Genomic DNA, 18,625 nt, shown 5'->3' on the forward strand with positions numbered 1-18,625 from the left:
ATGTACACCTCAGTGACGGTACGTATCACACGTTCCTTCCATCGTGCATCATTTACTTTCTTTTGTGATCGATGACCTCGGAAAAAGAACACCCCCACCTTCCGAAAAAAAAAAATGAAAAAAACCCAACAAAATGAACGGGGAAAAGTAGAAACCAAATTTGTCGTCGCGTGTGAAATTTTCTGCGTTGTGAGATACGACGTACAGTGACTATTAGTGTGCAAATGATCCAAGTGTTCGAATATTTAAATCATCATTTTATTTTTTTATTTATTTATTTTAATCTCGAGTCAGTGAAAGGGATTATTTTGAAGTTGGTTTCAATCACTGTGATCACGTACCGTTTTGTCTAGAATGATTTTAATGATTTAATAAACGTTAGAGTTATGGAAGACGGAAATGAATTGTCGTGAAATAGGAGAACGAATATGATTACACTTCCGCTATGGAGTCCTTGAAAAGTGTTCGAACGTTCGTTTAAATTTATTCGCTTTTCAACTTTCTTCCTTATGGTTACGCAATATAATCGAATAATTCGTTTAACTGGATCAACTTTTTCCGCGTTAAAGAATTATGTAATATATCGAGAAGGTTTTTATATCTTTTTTTATTTTTTTTTGCATAAAGAATTGTAGGAGTTTAATATGTAAGAATTATCATACGTAATCTAACGGCGAAAGTGGTTGGAATATGAAATACTAGTTTAAGATTATTATAACCGTACTTGTACGTTCACTCGGGCGGAACTTACAGGAAGTATGTTATGCCGTTATCTAGCGAGTTTATTAACTTACACTATTAATAGATTAAGCGTGTACGAGTACATTCGTTTCGTATTAAAATTTTGTTAAAAAAAATTTGAAGAATTTTGTTTCGTAGTAAAATTTTCACATCACACGTATCGATTATTCAATATGTATATATTATTACTTAGATTTGAGACAAATTCTCGTTAGGGTTGATTGATTTTTAACCTACCAATAAACTGGCCTGTTTTATATTTTTTGTTGTTGGAACTATACGATTTCATAAGTTAAATCTTACGAAATGTAAGATAGAATACTTTAAACGTGTCTGATATTTGCAGGTAGCAACGGTGGTTGCCCTGATACTTTCGGTATCAGCGCAACGGTATCAACAGATAGATGATTATGCCGATTACCAAGCACCCAGACCAGCTCATCCAACTCCAAGAAGTTACCCTTCAGATGCGGCACCGGCAAGACAACAAGCAGCAGCACCGGAGAGTCCAAAACCAACGCCGGTTGCTATCCTGAAACAAATCAACAGACACAACGAGGACGGTTCGTACACGTATGGTTTCGAAGGTGCCGATGGATCATTCAAGATCGAAACTAAATTACCGGGCGGCGAAGTGAAGGGAAAATACGGATTCGTCGATGACACTGGAAAGGTACGAGTGGTGGAATATGGTGCGAACCAGTATGGTTTCCAACCAGCTGGCGAAGGTATAACGGTGGCTCCACCGACCTTGGTGGATGAAACTACGGGCAGGGATGGACTCCAAGCGCAAAATTATCAGGATTACGATTACCAACAAGCTGCTAGGCCTCAAGCACCACCTCAACAAGCCATTCCACGTCAACCCCAATATCAAGCACAGCCGCAACCACAACCCCAATCGCACACCCAAGCTGTCTACGCACCAGCACAACAGGCACCCTCGCAACCAGCCTTACCGAAGTCACCAATTTTCTCCCCATCGATTCCTTCTCGCCAATCACCTTTGCTTCAGCATTCCTATGACGAACCCTCACCGACATCTCAGGTTTACAACCAAGGTCCCGCTCAATTCGCCCCAGCTCCGGTCCAGGAACGCGGCCAACCTCAAACGCGCAGTCAAAGTGGCGGAATACTCGACCAACTTGCAAGAGATTATGCTTTACCGCAAGGAGTAGCACCGCCATTACACGATATCAGCTTCGGTTATTACTAGCTCGTCTAGTCTAATAATAATCAACAGATTTTATGACTGCCAGATATCATACAGTGCATTATTTTTTATTTCATTGGTTCTTTTTTTCTTTATTTTTTTTTTTTTTTAATAGATATTCTAATTCATAATTTGTAATAATTAGGTATCTGCGTCTTAAAATAGAAAGGATTCGAGGACAGTACTAGAATGATCAACGAGGTATCCCACAACTCGTGATATTCTAAATACGGGTTACTACCGGAACAATTATACTCACGCTTATGTTAGTTAAAGTTTGATTGATCGTTCTTTTACAAAGATAAAGACCAAGAGAAAGAGAAAGAGAAAGAGAAGGGGAAATATCTCGAGGTCAATCGGTGAAGTTGATTCCTGTTCGATATTATTTTTGATTTTATTTTCTCTGGAACTCTTACGAAATCGATAAGCATCAAGATCAAATACGTGAGAATCCTTGTTCCGGTAGTATACACAGTTGTCCTTGAATGATAATTTTTAATCTAAGAACCATTAGAATTAATCACCCCGAATTCTTGCCATTGAAACCGAAACCTCGTTAAATTATATGAATCAGGTCAATAGTTAAATGGGTTTGAACAAATATTTGACGATTAGTTTAAAAAAAATAATAATAAAACGTTAACCCGCACTGTACTCGTGCTCCCTACCACCACCCTCCCCCCCAACCCTACGAGAGAAAAAGAAAAGAGAAAGGAAAATGAACACGTGTATTGTCGTGTTCGAGTCACGTGGGAGCCCACGTCTCTCTCTATTTTATCATTAGGTTATTATAATGTAATTATTATTATCGAAATAAAAAGTAATCATTAATAAAACGAACCTACGATAAACCATTAACGATCAAAGATGATCGTTGATTTCTATTTTATCCACTTTTCGAATCCTCGTCTAGTTTTTTGTTTGCTTTTTTTTCTATTTATGCTATCTAAAATAATTGTAGAAAGGAATAGGATAGTCGTACACGTACCTAAAACCTGTTATTAACAGATACAGGATCATAATACCAACTTTTACTTTCCGAGGATACAAGGATCAAAGATACGAGAGATTGAAAGATTCGTATTTTTATTTTCTACATCAGATTAACGAATTCGCACAAATCCTACAAGATTTGCTCTTTTACGAATAAATAAAAATTCATTTGTATGCTATGCCCCTTATCGAATGATAACCCGTCGTACAATCGTGTTAATCCGGTTTTCATAATCCAGGCACTCGAGATTTTAATCTTTTTAATATCGAGAAAGTGATGAAACACGGATCCTGGTAATGAACGAAACTAAATCAGGTAATTAGGCTACTTAAATTAGCCTGCTAATAAATGAATTCTAATTAATTTCATAGGAAACTAAGGATTCTCACGAATTAAATTCAATTGAAATCGATTCCGAATTATTTTCAGATGAAAATTTTGGTTAATCGGGTTTCTTTGGTGATTAATAATTAAAAAAGATGAATAAAAATCAAATAAAAATCTTGGCAAGGTATCGAAGAAACAATCCTATCATCATAATGCACCTTTGTCCGTGCGAAGTGAGCATTACTTAATGTACGTTGACCTTCTTACACGCAAGACAGAGGACCGTTCGTGCATTTGCTATGCAACTATGACGTTATGTCGAAGAAGATTCGAATTTTACGTAAGCGAGGTTATAAATAAACGTAAACTAACTATTGTTGTGTGAAAACTCGTGAATAATTATAGGATTTATCTTAGACATTTAACCAATTTAATTCTCATAGTTCGAAATAAAATCATTAAGAAAATAATAGTATTTAAATATACGATCGTTTGTATTAATGATTTCTAATAAACTGTTTGAAATATATTTTCTTCCTATGCTTGCGTAACTAACGTATAATTTTGTGAATTTTTATGGTTAAACAAAAAAACAAAATGAAAAAGAAAATAAATAATAAGAGAAGACGGAACAGTAAAATGGCTGCCGTTTGTCGGGCATTTTAAGAATGCGGTTTTAGTTCAATTAAATCAAATTCATTTCCTTTATGTAACGATTCGAAGGAAAAGAAAAAAAAATTTAAAGAAAAGAGAAAGATAGAAATAGATATTACACAAGTAGAGTAAGGTACGAGTAACGAAAGTAACGAACGTAATTAAATATGTACTTACTAACCGGTGTAACGTCGACGGTGTAACGTCGACGGTGTAAGGCCGAAGTACTTCGTCAGCGTGAAAATAAACGCGTGAAAATAACTTTCCCCTTCGAAAGTTTTAAGACGGTCAGTCGAGCATCCGTCCTTTCGAGATACGCGTCAAATATTTATTTATTTATTTATTTTACATTTGTTTTTAATCGAATGTGTATATCGACAATAATTTTATACAAATTATTCGTTCATAAAACAACCGAAATTTGATTTTTAAAAAATATTATTTTAATTGAAAATAATTTCAACGAATTTATAAATAATATTTTCATTAATCATTTGTAGAAATATTAATTATTAAAATACATATACAATATGTATTTTATTTTGTACGACAAATTAAATTAAATTATTATTAATAATATAATAATTATTATTATTAAATTATTATTGTACAACAAAATATAAATCATATTTTTCGAATTTTTTTGAATAAAATTATTTGAATGATATTATTGAAATTTTGTATGAATTATTTAAAAAAAAAAAAAATAATATATCGATTATCGTAATACACACACATAGAAATAGAAGGAAATATAATCTGACTAAGCACGTGCCCTTGCAACGTAAATTGCAAACGATGAATCGATGGCACGAGAGTAAATGAAGACTGCACGATCTTCTCTCTGTCTTTATCTATTTATCTCTCTCTTTCTCTATTTCATTCTAGCACGTGGCAAGCAAAAGCCCCGTGGCTGCTTCACCATTGATGATCCTGAGAGCGAGACTTGTCTTGATAATGAAAGTAGGCAAGTGTGTATTCCTTATATTATTCTAACTCGACTTGCTATGAAATCTACGAAACAATGATTACGATGATCGAATATATTAAACATACCACATGCACGCCTAACTTGCACGAAATTCATTTCACTTATCTCGTAATCGTTTCGTATAAATATTCAATTTAAAAAATATGAAAAAAAAATTAAAAATTAAAAATTAAAAATTAAAAAAAAAACGAGAAAAATTAACACACGATTTTAAAATAATGATTTATGGGAATGAAATTAATCCGGAAGTAACGATTGATTTAGAAAGGTATCAATTGAAAGAAACTCTCCCGAATTAATATTATATCCGGCTTAGAAAAAAAAAGAGAGAGAGAGAGAGAGAGAGTGTTAGATATCGGTGACGATCTTTCCAGAACTTTCTTCTCGACAGATGTTTATTTCTTCGACATGCTCGACGTACCGTTTATATTTTTCTATCTACTCGCCAAAGATGTTCATTGATAACGCAAAATATATTCACAAATTTTATCCTACAAACATTAATTCATCCTAAATAAAAAAATTATTATTACGTCTAAAGCGTAGTAAAATATAAATATAAGAAAAAAAAAATTCCAAATTAATCCCACGAACATTACTTCATCCAATTATAAATAAAAAAAAAAAAAAAATAATATCAATCCAACGTTTTACCTAAAAACTTACTACAATACAATACAATACAATACAAATTTAGAAATAACTTGCAACATATTACATAAAAAGTGAATAACAATTCCCCATAAAAAAAAAAAGAAAAAAATTGCATTATCCAAAAAAAGTAGGATAAATTTGCCATATTCTTTGATCGTTAAAACCAACTAGGATCTCACGTTTGCGTTTTACTAATTCAGTCAGTTACTCACATAAAATATGTCCCAGTTTAATCTGATAGATAAGAGAAAGAATTGTCGACTGTTAAAATTTGGCAATGGGATTCCCCTACCATTGAATTGTTATGGTTTGGCAATGGCCATGTCACACAGAAAAGCAACAACCCATCTAAGAATCTAATTCGCGGGTGTTCCAGTGCCGATGAGCAACGAATGCCTATCCAAGATGCCCCCACTATTGGTAAAAGCCTTCGTATAGGTTATAAAGGACCGAGGTGGGTACTATCCCACTGCACTCTCTCAGTGAAACTCTTAGAGGACCGTTCCTCACCGTCTCTAACCCTTCACTAACGGAAACACCATGAGGATTTTTCTATTGGTACGTACCCGACTTTATATCACTATTTTTATTTATTTACTTTCATAAGAATATTTTTTCCCATACATTCAATTCATTCTACAGATTTATCTCATTTTTTTATTTAATATTTTAATTTAATTTAATTTCACTTTAACGTTTATTTCTAGTCCACCGTGTGAGTTATTATCGTGTGTGTATAATATTTATACTAATTTAATTAGATCAAAAGTGTTTTAGAATCTAAACGAAATTGTTTCTTTACTCTGATAATTGAAATGTTTTGAAATAATCGATTAATTTTTCTAATAATCGATAAATAATATAATGAAATGATCAATCATGGAAAATAATTGTTGAAACTTTTACGGGAATAAGACGTATCGCGTGCGATTATTCCCGTATAGTTACGTAGAAATAATGTTGCGAACAGAATGGTGACTTTCTCTTCTTCATTATTCGTCATTTCCGAATCATTACTATCGAACGCGTTCGCCTTCAATTTAAACATAAGTACGTACCAGCATATGCATGTGCATATGTGTGTATACCTACCTGTATACATATACACCTATAGTAATCGTTAACGCGTTAATAGTGGTGGGTTAGATTTTCATTTTCTCTGGGTAAAATCGCTGACAACATCTCGACCAGTAAACAACTATTTGTTATTTTCCTTTTTCTCGCGAGTTCATTCTTTTCTTTTGTCTTTTAAACAAATGCTTTACTACAATGAGAAATCATACGTTAGGTTTTCACACATTTTATACTCGATCCTATACCCACGATCATCATCCTCGTCATCATAATAATCATTGTCCTGTCTTATTCTTCGTTTGAAGGAACACTTTTTCTCAATTTGAATATTATCTCGATAAATAATAATTATTTTTATATGGTTTTTAACGCGTTCGTATTTTTCGTATTTTTCGTATTTTTCATTTTATGGAATAACGCGTATTTACGTAAAATTAAGATATTTTTATAAGATTTAAGAAAAATTATATTTTTTTTTATAATATTAATTTTTTATAATATTTTATAAAAATATATAATTTTTTATTATAAGAAAAATTATATATTTTTATAAAATTAAGATTTTTTTATAAGTAAGATATTTTTTTGTTTTTTTTTTTTATACAAATATACTGGTATTTTACGTAAACTTGTAAGAATAATTCAACTTATTTATGGCATTTCCTAGTACTATGCATTCTACTTTTCTCACATACTTTGAGCTTGCCACGGATCACGGATCATGTGGGATAACGAAAGTATCGCAACTCGTCTTTCACGGTTAGACACCCCTTCGAAGTATTTATTTCGAGGAAAATATAAAACGGAAATAATACTACTCTCTTCCTATCTTTCTATCTTTTCAATCTTCATAATCATTTCAACGGATATAAAGTCATTAACACGTAAGAATAATAATTGGAATTATTTTTAATTGAAATATTTCTAATAAATGGATTTAACTTAAACATGGAAACAAATTTTCTCTCGATCAAATTAAACATGTTTTCTCTCTCACTTTATTATTTTATAATATTTAAATAAAATAAATTGAAAATAATTTATCTCTTCACTTTAAAATTCATTTTCTTTTGAATAAATTTTGATTTTCAGCACGCGTGCGAGTTATTGCAATAATTATTTTAATTCTACAGCGTTAATTTTACAAATGTTGTTATTATCATTAATAATAGAATAATAAATGTTAATTAATTATCTCGTAACAAGCTCGTTAATATATGAAAATAAAAAAAAAAAATAAAAAATATATAAATAAAACATCTAAAAAGTAGTGAAAGTATATCGATCATATAATATCTATCACATAATTCATTTTAAATTCCAACTCGTTTCTAATTTATCACAAATCTTTTTTCTATTATAATAACGCATTACGTACGTTCAACATTCTACGATTTCGATCTAACGATTTATTAAAAATAGAGATAGATTGCTTGGAAAACGATAGTACATTGAAATACTCCGTACAATATAACGAGTTCGCAATAAAGATCGAAGGTACATACAAACACATTTATACAAAAGTTCATTGTACGCGTTGGATTCGTTTCGCACGTAATAGAATCGATATCGGAAGGAATATCGATTCGATAAGGATCGTTAGATCGTTCTTTCTCACTTTCACCGATCGTTAAAAGGAAACGTTATTTGTTCTTTTTTTTCTATATTAAATTTTTCATCCATCATTTTAACCTAATAACCCTAATTCAAAGTTGACACAAACGGAATATCAATCGACTTTATAACTCGCTTTCGAAATAAAAACGATAGGAAAAATATTAATCGATCTTTTCGTTCGTACGATATTTTTGTCTTTCGTTTTTCTAATTTCTAACTTTCGAAACGATTCAAATCAATCGATCTAGAGATTTTGTCTTTCTAATTTCGATCTAGTTTAAAACGATTAGATTAAAAAACTGGTGTGTGTACTTATGTACGCACGTAAGAAGTTATACTTCTTTGCAGTATCAAAACGAACATAACCTCAATAACCTCAAAAATAACTTCAAAAAAAACTTCAAAGAAAAATAATTATTATTATATATATAAGAAAGAATAAAAAAACTGGTGTGTGTACTTATGTACGCACGTAAGAAGTTATACTTCTTTGCAGTACCAAAACGAACATAACCTCAATAACTTCAAAAATAACTTTAAAAAATAACTTAACAAAAAAGAAAAATTTATTATTATTATTAATATTATTATTATTATTATTTAAAAAAAAAAGGAAAGAAACATATTTTCAATCGATCAATATATTATATATATTAGAAAGAATAATAAAATAATAAATAGTATTAGTTCCCACTTCGATCATTTAAGTAAAGTGGCGCTGCGTACGATTAGCATTTGGATGGGTGACCCGCTCGAGAAAAAAAGGCGGGAAGAAGGAAAAGAAGACAACTTCACGCCGTAAATTTGAAATCGCTTTGCCGCGCGTCGTAAATACCGCGACAAACTTCATGGTGTCGTTTTTCCAGACGCTCGGAACAAAATCACTTCCCATTAAATTTTCCCCAACGCGCCAAAAAAAGAAGTATAACTTCAATAATGTTCGTTAAGAAAATCGATTAACTTTCGGAATGATTAATTAACGAAAGACTAATTGTGTAAATGTCTCGATTGGAAGTTAGCAATCAAGTATAGTATAAACTTAGTTTCCTAAGTCTAGTTTAATACGTTAGGAAAGCAATCAGACGGAGAAACCGTGCACGTTGAACTGCGAAAGCGAGGCTAATGCACATAATGGAAGCGAATCTCAACGCTTTCTTCGTGTCTAGACGTTAGGCACGAGCGAATGTGTTTACTCTAACGATTTGCTCTTTCCGTTATTCCTGATCGATGATCTACGATTAACGTTTCGCCACTTTACCATAATCTTTAACCATTTCATTTTTCCCCTTCGTTAGATTCTCGATCCATCGATTGGAAATAATTGTCGATCAAAACGATAACAAGATCCAATCATCAATTAAGACATCATTCCATTTTATTCTTTTAACACTAAACGAACTGACTTATCGAAAATTAAACGATTATTATTACATTTTTTTATTATATTTGTTACGCTTCGAATAATAATTGAAATAATTTTTAAATATTATTTTGGTTCGTATAAATTTTGGAAGATAAATTTAATATAAATGAAAAGTAATTATTGAAAATAATTGATTGATTGAAATAAATGTATTTGTAAATTGACAAGAACTTTTCAATCAACCAACTCAATAATATAACAAGTTTCCAATCAAACTAATCGGTCCTAGTATGAGCAATTTGTTCATCGCGATAAACTATCGTTGATATTTTCTCGAAAGAAAATAAAGTGAGAGTAAAACATGCAATGCAATGTCATTCCTAGAAAAGCGTACGGTTACTATAGTCGCATACGCAATACGTAAATAAGATTTCGTGTATACTTGTATGCGTGTGTGCATGTGCATGCGTGTATTTGTATTATTATACACGTTTTGATCGCACAAGGGCATCGTAGTATTCGTTCGGCATACCAATACGAATACTTTCAATTATCTATCCGAAATGACTCACATTCATTCCGAATTCTCGATCGTAAATCTAACGAAATGTAACTATGCCAACGTGTAGTTGGATACTTAGATTCGAAACGGTAAATTTCTCGTTCCATTTCTAGATTCACTTTTCATATCCTCGTAAGTCTAACTTTTGCTTTTCCATGAACGTCGAAGGCAGCTCGCGTTTCTTCTCACTTTCGAATCTTTTGTCTTTGTGAACGACACTAGAAGAGAAAGAAAGAAGGAAATAAAAAGATCACTATGTGCGATATTAAACTTGAAAGTTAAACTTATCATAGAAATTCTCTTCCTTCCTTTACCTTTTCTTCTTTCTTTCTCTTCTTTTTAGTTTTTATTTTTTTTTTTTTTTTTCTCAAGTAAAATTCAATAGAATAACTTTGAAACGTTCACGCACCATCGGACATAAATTTCATTCGAAAGTACAAACCTCTCCTCTTTCTCAGGGCTTTTAAAAGGAGTTTCTTGTTTTCCCTTTTTAGATTCCTTTAAGACTCGATAATAGTCTCGTTCACTTTATGCACGTCGGTAAGGATAGCTAGCTTGGCCTTGAATTTCAACCCTTGACTCTTTGTGCATTGGAACTATGTTTCTTTCAGGGTCATTGATCCTCCACAACTTTCTCATCCTTCTACAACTTTATCTTAATATCTTGGATTCTATTTTCATTTCATTACGATCCTACCGATAATATTATATCTCATCAACGAGATTGTCCTTGAAAATATACAATTATTATTTTTCTATTTTACAATTTAAACGAAGGATTTTTTCATCTTTATTTTCTTTCTTCTTTTTATTGAAAAAAAAAAAAAAAAGAATTACGAACGTTTAAAGAAGAAACTCGATTTGCAAGGTCGAAGATTAATCATGACAATCATAGATCTTACTTACGCCCATTGTATGAAGAAAATAAACGTGCAATCCAAATCATGTATTTCCTAACACCACTTGTTTCGTACAAAGGTAATCATTAAAGAAGAAGGGGGGCCATTACTTTAAATATTATTCAACTCACGTATATACCCACGTACATTCCAGATTTCACTTTCGTACCTGTTAAGGCCCACCACCACCTGATTCAAATTTACACGTTAGTATAATTTAACGATCGATTATTGCCCTAACTGACGAGTCTAAATAATTCTCAATAATTATTATACATTAGAAATAAATCAAATCTATTTTACAACGGTCAAATTAAATAGGAAAACAAAAGAAAAAAAAGATGTAAAAATATATTCTACAGTGTGGTTAATTAACTTTTACGAATGTCTATTAAAAATAAATGATTTCTTGGTGCTTTGTTAGTCGACATATTTAATACAGCTTCCGCTTACATGAAGACATAAGTGGTCGATAAAATCGAAAGGTTTCTAACACCAATACTATTACACATTCTCTCTCTCTGTATCCGTGTTTCTCTTACGTTCGCATTCCTAATGATTTCAAAGTAAAAAAAAAAAATGAGAAATAAGATCTAGGTAGGTTCTCGAATGTTACATGAGATCTACAGCATCCTTTATAAGGATATCGTTAAAAGACTCTTTTAAACATCACGAACGCCATTCACTTCGATATATCGAAAAGAACTTGAAGATTTCCGGGATCGTGTTACGCGTTACTTCCTTTTTATCAACGAATTTATCGATCTAGGAAATTTGTTAGGAAAAAAAATATAAAACAAAATTCATTAGACGAAGGAATAATGGCGATGATTATACTTTTATTGGGATTTATATTTACTATATGTTTATATATCGATTATTCCTTTCTCTGGAAAGCGAAGAAAGAGAGAGGTATAGTTAAACCTCTTGCAAGAGGAGGGCTAAACAAGGCGTGGTACCGAATGTATCTGTAAAACCTCTCACTGTATGTGACTGGCGTGCACCGTTTGCTTGATTATAGGAGTACGGGGCCTAACCGTCACGATTTTCCACAACGAGTCATTACACTTCGGTTGATCCAATGCGGTTACTTCTTTGATATATATATATAAATTACATTTGTGTTTCTTCATTATTCTTTGTTCTTAAAAAAAAGAAAAAAAAAAAACACGAGAAAAGAAACCGAACTTTTTGCATAATTTTTTTTCTAATGTAAAAATGTTACCGATCATTTAACAAAAAAAACTGTACGAGTCGTAATCGATTACGTATTTTCATGATTTTTTTTAATCATTAGAAAGAAAGTATACAAGAGCGAGAAGTTTGTGTTGGTAAATTGTTGGAATATTTGCGTCAGAGTTTATATTTAGATTCGAAATTAAAAAAAAGAAAAAACTAGAACGATCAGGAATAATATCGAATACCTAACGAAAACGAGTTTAACGGGACAAAAGGATTAGTAAATCTGTGAATACGTCCGTGACTGACCAAAATCGATTAGGATCTCACGTTTCGTTGTAGTAGTAACTGGTCAAAAAGAGAATCAAGCCATCATATTATTACGACGAGAAATGAGTTGGCACACGCCCAGGAGACCACGATGCATACCTTATTATACCGTTCGAAAGTCCTAACATTCAAGGACGTCCCGTTCCGAGCGTGCCTCGAATGTTCGCTAATCGCGTTAATGAAATGCTTTCCAAAGGAATTGGCCAATTTTGATTATCCTTACGATTAGATCAAATGTCAGAACCTTTCGTGCAGTGCGTAGAGAACATTCATTTTGTTCATAAATACAAATATTTTTTTTCTCTCATTCAAATATCGCATTAACTTTACTACCTGACATTCGCGAAACACCTTTAGATCGTTATTCGAACAATATAATTTCAAGAATGATCGAGAATCTAGATCGTTATCATAGCAAACTTCGATATTGTCCTTTCACACGGTGCGTCTAAGCAAAAAGAAAAAAAGAGAAAGAGAAAGATTTGTTCGGTTACGTTCATGACATTCGTAGAATATCCCCGTAATAATGGTAAGCCCAGCAGGTAAAATTATTCATCTAGAATGATCTAGAATCGAGATCGTTATCTTGTAACAAAACAAAGGTACGATTGCATAATCCTTATTAAAATTCAACAAGGATCGGAAGGTCGTATCATTCGATGATTAATCTTAAATGATCGAGCATAAAAGGATTAGTATCTTATAATGATACTTATAAATTCATCGTTTCTTATTTCGTCTCGATCGATCTTTTGAGTGCAGAACGTCGGTAAAAGTGACAGTCAAAGTAAACCGCGTTTCCTGTAGCTCGTCGCCGGGAGGTGTGGTACTTACTTACACATATCTATAATTCTATCTCTTTCCATCTTTCTTCTTCTATTCGTGTGCGAGCATTTGCTTCGGTTCAAGGAGATCAAGAGCCGTATGTTCAACGAGTGAGCCACGCCAAGTTACGCCGCTCTGAATCTGAATCTCACGGTAAAGGAGGCATACCACTACGCCTTCGTATTCGGGTCAACCAAGTACTATGCTATAGATAGATATATTGTACTTACTATATTACGTAACCGCCCACAACCATGGGGCGGTTCCCATCGCAACTCACTTTACCGGAAGTACGGACAACCTTTTCTTACATTTTAAGAACGTGTATAGAAACTATGGTCAACTATCACGTCAAATATGCGTTTTAGTTTTCAAGGATTTATCCTAGTTTTATTTTCCAAACTGGATTACATCCGTCATTCGAAAATAAATCTCATTTCGTAAGACTTTCTTTCTCGTTGCGTGATATTTCTTTTTATGTTTTTTATTCTTTAGGATTTTTTTTGTATCTTTTTATTATCTACTATATGAGTCGATGCATGAGAATTATACTTTTTAGTTTTCAAGGATTCATCCTGGTTTACCTTCCAATTGATTACATCTGTCTTACGAATAATTTAAATTACACGAGACTTTCTTTCTTATGTCGGATGTTTGTTTTATTTATTATTATCTAAGATTCGCGTTAGATCTTTAATTTTCATGTTTTCTTATTATCGAATACGAGTTAACAAATGCATGAGAATATTAACAATTCATTCCAATTAACTTTACAATTAATTAAAATAAAAAAGATAATAGACGAAATTGCGTAAATCTTTTCTTCCCGTTCGTTAATGTCTCTCAATTTACTAGAAATAAAAAAAAGAATAATTGAAATTATGTGAACCTTCCCTTACCGTTCGTTAATACCTCTCATGTTAATTAATATCACAATATTTTTAATTTCAATTTTATCTGTTCACAACGTTAAAACTTAATCAACAAATGAAACGGTGGAATGATTTCATAATAATGATTTATTTTAAGTCATAACGATCAATTTCATTGGCTCAATAAATTGACAAACCTCTCGAAGGATGTATGATCAAACCAGTAATTTTCAATTACCTTTTATACATGGAATTACATGTTTGCGGTCTCGTAACGAGGTTTCGATCTCGTTCCGAGAGACTCTATAAGGAATTTTCCAAGACACTTGGCTCTCGCACACACTCGAGTTCAGCGATCCGCGAAATTTGCTCGCTCTCTCCTTGGCTGTCTCTTCTGCTTCCTATATCGACTAGAAACGTAGTTTGATACGTGGATCCGGTTTCGCGTATAGAAAATAAAATTGAATATTGAACAATATCTTACGTTCTTTAACAATAATTAGATTTTACGTCAGGTGATAGATGCGAGGAGAATTGTTGTTAGTCATTTGTTATTGATAACTAAACATAGATTATATTTCCAATCGCCATTTCAATCTAATTCATTTCTGATTTCTTATCTCGCACGACAGGTTCTCGCAGCGTGTCTGCTGGCTCTAACGGAATCAGCACGACCTTCCATTCGGCCTCGAGTGAGAGAACCACAAGTGTATTACGAAGAAGACAATCAAGCAGCTGAAGATGATTTCGAGACGGTCTATCAGCCTAGAACACGAGCGTTACCATCGGCACGCTCAAAGGAATCTTTGCAACCATCCAAAGCACCACCCGTGCAAACTATAAGAAATTACAACAAGGTCAACGACGATGGATCTTTCACGTTTGGTTACGAAGCAGCTGATGGTTCTTTCAAGGAAGAAACTAGAGGAACGGATTGCGTAGTAAGAGGGAAATACGGTTACGTCGATCCCGATGGTAACAAAAGAGAGTTTACCTACGTTTCCGGTAATCCTTGCGACCCTAACGCACCTAAAGAAGAAGACGACGATCTTCCGGATAAACAAGAAGACGATGATCTCTCCGGTCCAGCAAATTATCCATCAGTCAGACCAGTAGCGATCAGACCGATAAGGCCCAACTATCAATCGAGTACTACCCGTGCCCCAACGACCATTTTCCAAACTCAATACCAACTAGATGACGAGGCTAGTCAAGAATTAGAAGAAGAAGTTCAGAAACCAGTCCAACTTCGACCTACGTCTTTCAGAAAGCCTCAACAATCCTACGTTCAAGTTTCACCATCGACCGCCCTTTACGAACCGACGCCAACCAGTCCACCACAATATTACAGAATAGCGTCTACTTCGAATGTACAATATCAAACGACTGCTGCACCTTCGGAAAGAACCCCGTCCACGGTATCGCCGTTAGCTTATCAATCGCTCGAAACGAGTACTCGCAAACCAGTAACCCGTCACCAAGTTCGTCCACAATCGGTCGCCATTACGCCCAGGCCCCATATTGCCCAAGTAGCCGCTCAGTATGTTTCCCCGAGTAGCACTGAAAGATCCATTCCATACAGCACTCAATCACGGCCCAACCCGAGCACCCCGAGTCATCTTCGCACCAGCACCGGCCCCTCCAGCTCAGCCCACCTCGATTTTGCCGCGGAATTAGAGCGTTACGTTAACACCGTTGGTGTCCCTTCCAAGTCCGCCCAACAAGCCGCACTTGCACCCTCGAGAGCGAAGCTAGGTCAAACTACGGTCACCACGGTCCCCGCGGAGCCCATCTATCAGTCGGAACTGATTTACGACCCCGCAACTGGTCAGTACAATACCCAACTTTATCAGACCTTACCCCAAACCGTTGGGGATTTTAGCCTCAGTCACAAACTCCAACCATTCGTAGCCCAGCCCCACCAGTCCCTACTCGGCCTCCAGCAGCTGCAACAGATCCAGCAACATCAACAACAACCTCAGCAGCAGCAGCAGCAGCAACCTCAACGCCAGTCGGCCATTTACAAACATCTCCCTCAGGCTGTACAATCTGCTTCCATCTCAGCTGTGTCCGTTGCCCAACCCCAGGAACTACTCTATAGGAAACAACAGACCCAGTTGCTCATGCAGTCCCAGAATCTTTATGCCCAGCAGCAACGTCGCCAACAACAACAGCAACAACAACAGCAACAGCAATCGCAACAACAGCATCAACAACAACCGCAGAGACTTCAATTGTTGGAATCCCAGAGAGACCCCCAAGCGTTTTATTACGTTGCACCGGCAAGATCATCCGGTGTGGCTGCGAGTGCTCCACTTACTGCGAGTCAAATCGATCAATACCTTCGTTCAGCCAGTTCTGCCAATAACTATTGATCAGAACGAGATCATTTCTGAGCGTTTCGTTTTTTTTTTTTTTTTTTTTATATATCCACAATTTATCTTCAGGGTCCTTCAGAGCGCTATCGAATGCAACGCGATAAATCTTAGTTGCGAATCTACTCTAAAAAGTTATTCGTTCTCGCTACACGTCTGTTAAATCGATGATACAGAAAAAGGGACGACTATAGTACAGCGATTAGTATATACCCATACATACATACTATATTTATATATTTTTTTGAAACTCGAACGTTGCACCGATCCTTTTCAAAATTTGAAAAATGAAGAAACATACAAAATCGAACGAAATTTTTATTCAACTAAATGCTATGTGTTACGAACTTGTTAACAAAAAAAAAAAAAAAAGAAAAAAAAACAGAAAGATTATAATTCTCATTTATTACACTTTCGAGATTAGATCGATATAAATGAACGCATGAGAAACGCGATAGAGAAAGCAACACGTGCATACATTCAAACATACGTGCAATTTTCTTTGGCGTAATCCACCCTACAATTTCTCGCAAAATATTCGACGTTATCGTGGACCTTTCGACCTAACAGCAAATCGATCGATTATCCTCGCGAATAATCAAGTCGGTTCTTTGGGATACGAATTGGCATACGAAGACACGCCATTTATTGAAAAACAACCAAGAAACTATTCGGGAATTATTATTGGTTACCTCAATGTGTATATGTGTGTACGTGTTTATACTCAACAGTTAACTCATTAAATATACACATAAATTTCTACATAACACACACATATATACATTTACACGTGCATACATGAATTCATACAAGCAGGGTGTTCGATTTGTACAGTTAACTCACACATACACGAATTCATACACACGTAGAAACAAATAAATTCATGCATAACACACATTTATACATTTGTACATGCATACATGAATTCAAACGTATCATAATAGTTACACCTATCTGGAGATATTCCGTTATGTTACGTAAGATGCTGAACGAATTTTGCAAGCTTATTTCTTCGAGTAGGGGATAACCAGGGAACGTGCAAAAGAGAATTGCGATGTAAGTACTTACTTACTTTCATCGGCGTGGTCCCGACTTTATAGGGACAGACCGTGCACATTCTATTCGTGGCAAACCACAACTTTCTATCAGTGTTCTTTCTGTCGTTAGAAACTATTTCAGTGGTGTATATCCAGATAATCATTTTGTTCAATTACAATACGTATAAATTTACACCATCAAATATTTTGAAATTGAAAATTCATCTCCATTAGTCGAACAAAGGAACATAAATTATTTTCTTAAAATAATTAATTTGCCAATTCGTTTAATTAAAATGTGAAGGTGTATTTGCATCGTCGAATAGTTTTTGATTAAACAGTCGTTTTTATTGTTAAATAGCAAAAATGACAATTTTTAAAATAATTGTTCATTTATTAAGTGTTAAATTAAAATCTGGATGCAACATAAACTCCACGGAGATGATAATTTAATTTCTAAATATATGATGCAAACAATAATTATTTATATTTTCTTTAATAGGATCGGTCAACAACGATGGGCTCGTGGCAACATTTAAATTTTAATAATATTATTAATGTTATAATAATTATTATTATTATTAATATTATTACGCTAATTATTATTAGTATTAGAACTAGTATTATTATTATTATTAATAATATTATTATAATATTTACGCTGTAAATAATACGCTTCGATTTTTAAGGATTAACGTATTAGCGATTTGTACGCACGAAATGTGTTTTTTTTTTTATCGATAAATAATAAATTCTATCTCAATAGTCGTTTTATATTATCTAATAAATATTATCATTTGTAAAAGTGAAGAAGAATCGAAAAAAAAAAAAAGAAAAGGTTTAAAAAATAACGCGTTTTTCTAAGCCCCAATTGTTTCCATTATCCTATAAAAAACTAGACTCGTGTTCAGAAAGAAT

General features: G+C 33.6%; 2 protein-coding genes across 3 annotated transcripts; both read left to right on the top strand.

Moving 5' to 3' along the window:
* LOC122518632 (fibronectin-binding protein A) lies at positions 1 to 2,052 on the top strand. Its single transcript, XM_043637679.1, has 2 exons — positions 1 to 18; positions 1,088 to 2,052. The coding sequence occupies exons 1-2, from the start codon at positions 1 to 3 to the stop codon at positions 1,955 to 1,957; spliced, it is 888 nt and encodes a 295-aa protein (XP_043493614.1). The 3' UTR covers positions 1,958 to 2,052.
* Positions 2,053 to 6,058: 4,006 nt separating this feature from the next.
* Positions 6,059 to 18,308, top strand: LOC122518574 (mediator of RNA polymerase II transcription subunit 15-like). Of its 2 annotated transcripts, XM_043637586.1 has the most exons (3): positions 6,059 to 6,132; positions 14,928 to 16,122; positions 16,207 to 18,308. In XM_043637586.1, exons 1-3 carry the CDS (start codon positions 6,115 to 6,117, stop codon positions 16,668 to 16,670), a joined length of 1,677 nt encoding a protein of 558 aa, XP_043493521.1. In that variant the 5' UTR covers positions 6,059 to 6,114; the 3' UTR covers positions 16,671 to 18,308. The 2 variants fall into 2 exon arrangements, with proteins under 2 accessions (XP_043493521.1, XP_043493520.1); XM_043637585.1 differs by having other exon boundaries at positions 14,928 to 18,308.
* The last annotated feature ends 317 nt before the right edge of the window (positions 18,309 to 18,625 follow it).

Source organism: Polistes fuscatus, unplaced genomic scaffold, assembly GCF_010416935.1.
Source record: "Polistes fuscatus isolate 324 unplaced genomic scaffold, CU_Pfus_HIC Scaffold25, whole genome shotgun sequence".
Lineage (NCBI taxonomy): Eukaryota > Metazoa > Arthropoda > Insecta > Hymenoptera > Vespidae > Polistes > Polistes fuscatus.